At 34.8% G+C, this 11,224-nt stretch overlaps 1 protein-coding gene across 2 annotated transcripts in view; it reads right to left on the reverse strand.

The window, feature by feature from the left end:
- Positions 1 to 11,224, reverse strand: part of LOC107691183 (semaphorin-3D-like) — an 89,001-nt gene that overhangs the window by 45,090 nt on the left and 32,687 nt on the right. For both annotated transcript variants that reach the window (XM_016489680.1, XM_016489681.1), the window contains one exon: positions 3,483 to 3,679. In XM_016489680.1, coding sequence (XP_016345166.1) covers positions 3,483 to 3,618 — 136 coding nt within the window. In that variant the 5' untranslated portion in view covers positions 3,619 to 3,679. The remainder of the gene's footprint in view (positions 1 to 3,482; positions 3,680 to 11,224) is intronic.

Raw genomic sequence — 11,224 nt, forward strand, 5'->3', positions numbered from 1 at the left:
TTAAAAAGGCCCAGCAGAGGTTGTACTTCCTTCGTCAGCTGAGGAAATTCAACCTGCCACAGGAGCTGCTGAAACAGTTCTACTCAGCCGTCATCGAGTCTGTTCTGTGCACTTCAATAACTGTCTGGTTTGGTTCAGCTACAAAATCAGACATCAGAAGACTACAGAGAACGGTTCGGACTGCTGAAAGGATTATTGGTGCCCCCCTGCCTACCCTCCAAGAACTGTATACATCCAGAGTGAGGAAAAGGGCTCAGAAAATCACTCTGGATCCATCACATCCAAGCCATCTCCTTTTTGAACTTTTGCCATCTGGTCGGCGTTACAGAGCACCGAATGCCAGGACAGCCAGGCACAAGAACAGTTTCTTTCCCCAGGCAATTTACCTCATGAACAGTTAATGTTCTCCCATTGTGCAATTAAAGTACAGTATGTGCAATAACCTTATACTTATTTATCACCCTAAACCCTAGTACATCCCTACAACTTATTTTATTTTATTCTATTCCTATTCCATCTATAGCACACCTGTACATACAATTTATTCTTTTTTTGTGGTTTATATTAATGCATGTGTATTTTATTCACATCTCATTTTTATTATCTGTGTGTTGTTGTTGTCTCCGTGTACTGGTAGCTTGTGACACTATAACAAATTCCTTGTATGTGCAAACATACTTGGCAATAAAGCTCTTTCTGATTCTGATTCTTCTGATTCTTAAATGCCATAGGACCTAAGATATAGCCTTGGGGGACACTGTGTATCAGATGCCTGTAAAGTTGGTTGCATTGACAGTTGGGTGAATAAGTAACAACAGAATTTTCTTTTGTTTTCAAATAAAATGAAATTTGTTGTCTATATTGTGATAAGCATCAGCTTCCTGTTCAACATGTTGAAGGAAATAAACTAAGAATCTAAGAATGCATTTTTCAGTCATGCAAAATATAACCATGTTTTTTTTGTGCAAATTTTCCAGTAACAAGCTACATTTCAACCAGTTAGCATTGTAGCATGACGAAATGCTACCATCACACTGTATTGCACACAAAGTTTTATAGCTGAGCAAAATCATGCTAGTCTAACGTATTTGTTCTTTCGAATGGTTCATATGTCAGCTACTATATATATCCTAATATGTTAATGTTAACATTAGCTACTACATTAACAACTACTGTTTGGTGTCAAAAAACTGATTAATTTGCCTGCATGACACAGTAATATAGGGTTGGTAGCATATTTTTATTGGATCAGCTATTATTTTTTCATCAAACAAAACTCTACACATTAGCACATTTGCTACTGCAATAGCTACACTTTTCAATAGTGTAAATTAATTACAGCTGTATTTTTCAGATTTTAGCATAACAAGATTATTTTTTCAATAAATAAACATTGTAGCATGAAAAAATACTAGCGTCGCACTGTATTACGCACCGGGCTTCTCACATATTATGAGTTTTAGTCTGTTGGCACATTAAAATGGTTCATATGACTGATTCAAATGAGCTGTTAAGCTTTTCAAAATAGCCTTATCATACTAGGATGCATTAGCTTCTCCATATTTTGTTGTCAGTGTTGCACAGATATTACAGCAAGTTCAAGAAAACAATTCACTCATTCATTTGATTCTTTCTACAGATACAACACAGTACTATAGGGTTGTTAGCTTATTGTAAGTTGGATCATCTACAAAAACCATCATATTCAGCTATTTCAAAAGTCTTCTTTGTTTACTTGCTCTCATTTCCTGTCTTCTTTAGGTTGGCTTTCAAATTAGACTTCAAGATACCTGCAAGCAAAACAAGTGACTTGTCTCCATTAATGAATAACGTCTGGCTTTTGCATCTCGCTGCCAACCTTTGCATGTCTGCTGCCCTGCACTCGTAAATACATGGCGCCCCTGAGATGATGTACACATTCTATTAACAGCCCTGAAGATAATGGGAAGCACATTTACACTATAGGTACAGCGCTCTGTCCGACGCCACCGTATACAGAACCTTCCTGAGAGGAAGCGGCCACATCCCGCAGGTTCCGGGAGGTTCTGAGGGGTCAGTAACAGTGGCGGCTGTGATGTGCTGATAATGGCAGACGGCTCAGGGGATGAGACTGTGTGGTGTGGGTGTCCAGACAGACAGTCACAGAGCAGTCCGGTGATGTATCGCTGGGTGGCTGGCAGTATCGCTTAAGTGGGCCCAGGATCTTTTCGTCCTTATCAGTGATTATGTTTTCTTGTTCTCTTGGTGTAAATTGTTTTGTTGGGTAAAATCTTTTAATAAGAATCTTATTTCTTAGCGATAGATGCAATTTTCACTAAGTGCAAATAGCGATGGAGTTCGGCAAAAGGCAGATTTGAACTCGGGTCGATTGCGTCAAAAATAGACACTCCGTTATATTAATCTTTTTCATTATTTTATTATTACATTATTATTAATGTAAAAATGGGGAGTGGCTGAAGGAAGGGGGTTTGGTTATCACATGTAGCATATTTTGATTTAAGAAACTGCTGATGTTCATTTTAAAATTTATATTTTTGGGATAATAAATTATTAGCTTACTTTTTAATCATTTAAGTAATACAACGCGTATATCTTACATAACTAAATATTTCATTATATTTTATGTTAATTTTCTTTTTTTATTATTACTTTTGAAGTTTCTACATATATATATATATATATATCTTTCAAAAAGTTGATTAGTTATTTTTAAAATTATTTTCATCATATTTTTATATTTTTAAGAATAAATAATTAACTTAAATTGTAATGATTTACATAATATTTATGTGTAGAAGTATTTAAGTATATAAAATATATGATTAAACACTTATATATAAACATAAGTTTATGAATTATTGGTATTTTTACATTTATAAATGTTATTATATTTGATCATTTTTATTAATATTTAATTTTTAAATTGTTTATTTTTGAAGTTTCTACAAATCACTAATAATGGACTACGATATGTAGGAGAATAATTCTATAATTTAGTCATCACTGTTAAAAATAAACAAGTATTTACAGTGATGTCTTTTATCACATTGCTGTTGTTCTAATATTACATAATTATTATTAAACATTTTAATACTATGTAGGACACAGTGCAATATTATGTTATATTAATAAATTACTCTTTAATTAAAAAAAAAAAAAACTTAAAAGAAGACTGGCAAAATACAGTAGATTAATTAACTTTGTAGATTTTCAGGAAGCAGAGGTTAATGGCACTCTTCCCCTGTTGCATTGTGTCTGTTAAAACAGCTTGACCCTGCTGTTGTCCTCACGGCTAAACGGAAGTAAGCGAAAGCAGCTTCAGAGAGAAGATTTAACTGAAGATTTGCCGATTACCACAGGAAAGACACTCAGAGAGCGCAACTATTTGTTTTGCAGAAGTGATTTCATTATTTTTCAGCTGTCTTTTGATTGTCTCTGTGAAAATAAATGCCAAATCAGTATGTGAGAGTCTGAGTTCTGACCTGTATGAGAGAGCTGCAGTCGTGGTATATTCTGGTTTCCAGCATTACTGGGCCGTATAAGAGGCAGCAGCGAGTGGAGCAGAAAGACCAGCTGGGGACTGTATGGCCCAGTCCTCCACAATCCCACAATCCTCATCTCCAGCTTCCTGTAGTCTGACTGTACAGGATGTCTTCTATGTCACCTCACCTTCGTAGTGCTGGATAAACAACAAACAGACATGAGCATATAAGTTTAAATTAAATATCACAGTAATACTGTATTGTTCTGTTTTGTACTGTAAGTTGAACATAAATACAGTAGTAATAATGTAGACATGAACTCACAACTTGATGCCAATCAACAATATAATATAATATAATATTAATTAAAATAAAAATATATTTAAATCAATAAAAATATATGTCATATTTATAGAATTATAATATGCCTAAATTATTTTTGTTTTGATCTTTTAAATATATTTTTAACATTTGAAGTTTAATATAATATAATATAATATTAATAAAAATACAATTATATTTAAATCAATACAAATATATGTAATATTTATAGAATTATAATATTATTTTTGATCTTTTAAATATATTTTTTAACATTTTAAGTTATAATATAATATAAATAATTATTATATTTTATATAAACATTAAATAAATATATAAAAAAATTATTTTAAACATTACATAATTGTTAAATAATGTTTCCACATTGAAATTCAAGGTTTTGCTTTTAGATTTCAGTCAAAATGAATAACTTTGACAATAAGACTCCCAAATAGCAAAATGTGAAATGAAGATACCAGACCATTTTCCACATCAAACTGAAAACGTTCTGCCTTTTTATGGAAGGGAAAGCTCCAGATGGCATTCTTTTACAATGGCATTAACCCTGTCTATGTCATCTCTTCTAAATAGAAAACAGAATATGCCACATCCTCAGGCATTAGCTACCAGACTTCAGCACGCTTGCATTACCCAATGTGCTTTTCCAGTCTCCTCAAGTGAAAACTGTTTGAGCAAGAGCTTAAACCTGGAGGCACAACAGATACTACTTCAAGACTAGAAACCCGAAACCTTCAGAGTGTGTGAGCGGCGTGCCGAGCTCACGACTGCGCGAGAACCAGCCTCTCGCGGAGAAGGAAACCGGAGCATTGTTTCGAGAAAAGTTCCCATGGCTAATCAGCTGCCCTGATCTTTATTTTCTTTCCTTTAAGAGGTCACCCTACATAAACAGATCGCATACGCAACCTAGAAACACTCGAGCGGCTTCCTCCTGTACATGCTAACCGCTAAACACTGTCAAAGAACATGCAAGAGTTCAATCCACTGGAATGGATTTCATTTGTCTGTAAGCAACTTTCATACGATTCGCGGTATAGAAACTCCAACAATTGGTGAGCTCATTGAAAGAGCAGCAGTTTTTGTGTTGGTGCTCAGGGGAAGCATTTTCCCATGATGAGGGTATTGTATGTTGCGCCACTTAGACTCGCGAGGGGACCCCTGGGGACAGTTTCGACATGAAAAATGGGCTTGAGGTCAAACATATGCAAAGTGAAGATAGGCTTTCTCTATTGCTCCATTCATCACCTCAAAATCTAAGCTCATTACGCTGTTACTCTGACATAATAACACTATTCAAGTTCCTCGAGTGACGGAAACCAAATGTTCCCTTCGGTACGCTGATTTATCGCGAAATTTATTACCTCAGCATTTCATAGTGAGAATCAGATGTGTTTATCAGACATCCAATAGCCGGAATTCATTCCTGGTTCCATTTAAAGGAGTAGTTCACCCAAAAATGATATATTTCTGAACATTTAGGGTAAACGTATCTATTAAGCTCACCAAAATCTACATTGAGACATTTTTAGTGCACAAGATATTGGTTTCAGTACAAAAAGTTATGTTAAAATAAAATATTAATCTCTCACACAAAAATATTTAATTTTATTTTAAATGACAAAAGCATTTCACTTAAGATATACATCATTAAATTCAAAAAGTCTGGCTGTGCTTAATGGGTACATGTTTGTACCCTTTAAACACACCCCTGTTCCCATTAAGCTCACATCATGTTTTGTTATACATTCTTGTTTATTTTAAGGAACATTTTTAAATAATAATTGTAAAAATATATTTTTTTGAAGGTACAAAGTCAATCACAAAAAAAAAAACAGAACACTAAAATCAAGCAACAAGGCATTCAATTTGATCGGTTATATATTCATAATAAAGTATCATTTAAGCACATTGCAACATCTAGACTAGTCCATGTTCAGCTAAGTAACATTCAAAAACCAAATAAAACAAACCAATAAAACATTTAATTCAACACAGAAACTAGCCTCAATATGAAGCCTCTTATTAAACGGATGTCAACTTATCTATAGTCTCTTAAGGCTGGAATACACTACATAATTTTTGCCCCATTTTTCCACTGCTTTACAGTCTGGACAAGTTCACAGTAGTTGCCAAAGGTCAGAGCCAGTCTGCAGATTTGAGTTGACAGAATCTATAGAAAATCGATTAACTTAAAGTGACAACCATCACTTAATATTAAAAGTCTGTTTATGAAGTATTTACATGGACGTTAAATGTGGAAGTCTGGCTGTGCTTAATGGGTACATGTTTGTACCCTTTAAACACACCCCTGTTCCCATTAAGCTCACATCATGTTTTGTTATACATTCTTGTTTATTTTAAGGAACATTTTTAAATAATAATTGTAAAAATATATTTTTTTGAAGGTACAAAGTCAATCACAAAAAAAAAAACAGAACACTAAAATCAAGCAACAAGGCATTCAATTTGATCGGTTATATATTCATAATAAAGTATCATTTAAGCACATTGCAACATCTAGACTAGTCCATGTTCAGCTAAGTAACATTCAAAAACCAAATAAAACAAACCAATAAAACATTTAATTCAACACAGAAACTAGCCTCAATATGAAGCCTCTTATTAAACGGATGTCAACTTATCTATAGTCTCTTAAGGCTGGAATACACTACATAATTTTTGCCCCATTTTTCCACTGCTTTACAGTCTGGACAAGTTCACAGTAGTTGCCAAAGGTCAGAGCCAGTCTGCAGATTTGAGTTGACAGAATCTATAGAAAATCGATTAACTTAACTTAAAGTGACAACCATCAGTTAATATTTAAAGTTTATGAAGTATTTACACAGACGTTCAATGTAGAAGAGCTTAAAGAGAGCACACTGAGCTTAATTGGAGCAGCAACAATTTGTAATAAATTTCATGTAATATTTATTAAAATGACAGGATTTTGCTAAATAAATAGTCTAGGTCATGTATTAAGTTCATACATATTTTAATATGAACAACTATTATTAACAATATCTATGAAATTATACTTTTACTTATTGATGTCACTGAAGCTGTGTGATTTTCATAGTAGTGTACCCTTTAAGCTCACCTTACAATAATATGAAATCTTTAATAATTACAGCACTGTAAAACCACAGACCAGCAATAAACTATCAATTTATAATATTATGGATGTAAAAGTACAAGCCAGTAATGCCTGTGAAGTAATATATTAGCGTAGCAGTAGCACACAATCTTATACAGCTAGTCAGCTAACTGTGTTCTGTAGCATCTGCGCTATGTTGCTAAAACTATCTTTTGGATCTAACGTAATTATTTCCCACATCCAAGTTCTAGGTTATAATATGCAAAAGTCTGAACATTAATCTCTTAATTTTACAATAAGTAGTGAAATTTACCCAAAATAAAGGCTTAAACATCTAAAAAACGCACATTTAAGGGGCTCCTCTTTTGGTGAAAGTTTTTAGACAGCTTTCAAAATGGCAGACAGAGTGAACACATGGAGATATGTGTTATCTCACATATCTCAGTGTGCAATGGTCTGATTGACTTGAAATTACAGGAGGTATATATTAACAAACCCATCAATTGGTTAAGACATCAAGTAGGATAATATATATTTTTTTCTTTTTGTAATCTGATCTCAAAAATGGAAGTGAGTTTAATAGGTACGTTTACCCTATTCACCCTCAGGCCAACCAAAACGTAGATGAGTGTGTTTCTTCCTCTGCAGTGAATGGGTGCCGTCAGAATGAGAGTCCAAACAGCTGATAAAAACATCACAATAATCCACAAGTAATCCACACCACTCCAGTCCAGCAGTTAACATCTTGTGAAGTGAAAAGCTGTGTGACTGTAAGAAACAAATCCATCATTAAGGTGTTTTCAACTTCAAACCGGCAATTCTAGCCAAAATATGATCCAACAAAAATAGTCCATAATCCATAATAACTCTACCTCCAGTGAACAAGTCCATCTCCTGTTGTCCTCTCACATCAAAATACAGCAACATACTTGTTTAGAGCTGGCTTGTAAATGGTGGTTAATCTGTGCAAATTTCGCTCCTGATTCAGACTAGGGGTTGCACTGACTAATCGACTAGTTGACTTCAATGCTCTGCCATGACGCTTTTAGCTTGACGTCGACTAGTCGCTGGTACTATAGAGGGCGCAACAGGATAATAAATCTTTGAAGGACTTCCACATTTACGCCCCGTTTCCAAACAGTTCAAATGACAAATAAATGCATACTCTGAAAGCGCTCCACAAGACGTGTGTGATTATATTACTGGATGCTCGAAATTGAACGGGAGAATGCACATTTTAAACAGCTTATTGTACAGGTAAGTTAATCGCCGTTCTAATCTAATGCGCTGCTGCACTGTAACGCACACACATAGGCTACATACAGTAGCACGTACATTATGCACACATCGCGCGTGCACAGAATCATTCAGCGCGGAAATGTATTGTCAACACTGTTCTGTGATTTCTCAATAAAATAGCTTAGAAACTGAATAGTTCTAGCATATATTTCTTAATAACTAAATTCCACAGCTTCACTACTAGTAGAGAGACGCTGCCAGGTAAAATTAATTCACACACGCAATCGCTCTCACTAATGCATTCATATGAACGTAATCTTTACTGTGCTGCTTTATCTGTATCTGATTTAGAATGAGCAGAAATCTGTGAGAAATATAACGACCCAAAGACAAAAGAACTGATAAAAATTAGCTGTTACAGGAGCAATAGCCAGTTGGCCATGCTGTGTCATATGCCATAGCTGTGCACAAGGTCTTTGTCACAGCCCCAGACTTCTTTGTTCGTTAATGACGTCATCAGCGACTAGTCGACTTCGACCCGACTTTCATCACATAAAAGTCGACTTCAAAAAATCAGAAGTCGTTCAAGCCCTAATTCAGACGAGACGACTTTTCCAATGGAGAAAGCAATATTATGCATTATGGACTCATATTTCAATTGGAAGCAATGGTTTGAAATTAAAAACATCTTGATAATGGGGTTTGTTTCTTATAAACACACAGCTTTTCACTTCACAGGTTTGCCACAAGATTACTTGTGGATTATTACGTGATGTTTTTATCAGCTGTTTGGACTCTCATTCTGACGGCACCCATCCAGTGCAGATAATTAATTGGTGAACAAGTGATTGAATGCTACATTTCTCCAGATCTGATGAAGAAACAAACTCACCTACATTTTGGGTGGTCAGAGGGTCAGCAAATTCTCAGAAAATTTAAATTTTTGAAGGTGAACTGTTCCTTTAAGTGCTGTGGTATCAGGTTTACGGCTGCGTTACGTTATACCCTCCTCCGGGTTGATTCAGCGATCGTGATAACTGGATTTACTGTGTTGGCTGGAGCACAGGTGCTCGAGGAGAGATCAAGGACTCTTATTAGCTCCGTTTGTCGACTCAAACCTATTAATCTCCCAGAGAAAGCAAAAGAAAACATATCATTCCTGGCCCGACAACAACTATGTGTGAGCTGTGCAAGGTGGTGATGGTCTGGCAGATACTAATATAGGCATATTTTTCATTAGAGTACTTTCGGTATTCCTTATGTCTCTATTTAGCAGATATGAATCCAGTTGGGAGAGCAGGAGAGATTTGAATTATGTTGTATTAAAAAGGTCCCTTCTGTGGCCTTGGTTTTTATAGAATGAGTGGGATTTGGTTTCAATCATTATTAACGACTCTTTAGAGATTTGTAGCCTATTATGTGCTGCTACTAGAGTCGTAACGTTGCATAGTTTTGACAATCAGCATAAAGTCTGGTCCACTTTGCAACTTATTCTGACCATATATATATATATATATATATATATATACACACACACACACACACACACAAAATAGTGAACCACTGTGAATATTCATTAGGAAGAAAATAAACATAGACATGCACTATATCAGACACAATTTGTCCAGACAACAGTTGGTCATCAGTTTTCTCAATATGAGGAAAGACAACAAACACACACTAACTGTGGGAAAATCGTCAAGCTTCGGGAAGAGGAAGTAGTTGATATTAAGTCACTTCCAGACGACAAAAGCCACACAACATGAAGCAAGAGAGAAATGGCAGCTCACTCCGGATATAGAGCCTGTTTCCTTGGACACATGTTTCCCTACGTTGTTAAGAATCATGGAAAACTAGCGGCTGTCAGGGTCACGTTCATGAAATGACCTAATTTACAACCTTGACTGGCAAAGCTTGAAGAGTGACTATAGACATTGTCCTACTAATGCTGCTTTAGACAATTGAAAATACAGTCAAAGAGCTGTGATCACGGGTACCGGGACAGTTTTCCATCCGGACCTCACATGTTAAGCACACCAAGGTTTCTCTAGGACAAAAAGCCTCTTGGAAATACTGCAAACATCTTAACAGACAGATGGGAAAATAATGATCCCTGCAGAGCAAGACATAGGCAGGGACTTTGTCAAAGTAATGGATGAACACTCTCACTTCCTCTTGAGCTTGTGAGTGGACAGAATAGAGAGAGCGGCGGGGAGTCTTTCACTGCTCTGCACCAACAAACTCTGATCCGATCCGGCACAAAAAAAAAAACACCACTTCAGACTCTCAAATGTCCTTGCATTTACACACCACTAGTGGCACCAAACAGAATCGTAATATGTTTGTATAAAACAATACAAACTTCACTTAACCAGTTGTGGGTTTGGGGCAGGACTAGCATTTTTTTCTATATTCTTTAAATTTTCTGGGTTTTAAGTTTTATATTTGTGAACAATTTTTTTAAGCATCTTCATATACATTCTAAACTATAAGTAGCACCAAAAAAAGCTAAATGTTGTTCAAACAGCCAATAAAAAAACTTTTAGCATTTGGTAAACGTCAAATAGATGTTTCAGCAATGAACATGAGCTATCCACAAAAGAAAATCTTTAATATGAGTAATTTTATATCATGGTAATGGTATATCTATATCACAATGTAGTTATCTTTGCTTAAAATGAACATTTTGGCAAATTGGTGGCTAATTCGTATGAATTTAATGTGATTTTGTGATATTATCAGGTTTATATACTTGTATTGGAGTGTTTGGCCACTTCTGTATGCAAACACTTATTTTATTTTATTTTAGTTTATTATTTAAAAAAAAATTATATTTTGATTTTTTAATTAAAATGTCATATTTGTGTACAAACATTTATTTTATGAGTAATTTTACTGCATGGTAATGGTATATCTATATTTAAAAAAAAAATTTTGGAAAATATATTGAAAAAAATATTATATTTTAAATTAACAAAACACTTTCATGACCATACAAAACTATATTATGTTTTGGCAAATTTGTGCAATGTTCTTATGCACCACTGAGGGTTAGGTTTAGGGATGGAGT

This window comes from Sinocyclocheilus anshuiensis, unplaced genomic scaffold (assembly GCF_001515605.1).
Source record: "Sinocyclocheilus anshuiensis isolate Anshui unplaced genomic scaffold, SAMN03320099.WGS_v1.1 scaffold338, whole genome shotgun sequence".
NCBI classification, from domain to species: Eukaryota; Metazoa; Chordata; class Actinopteri; order Cypriniformes; family Cyprinidae; genus Sinocyclocheilus; species Sinocyclocheilus anshuiensis.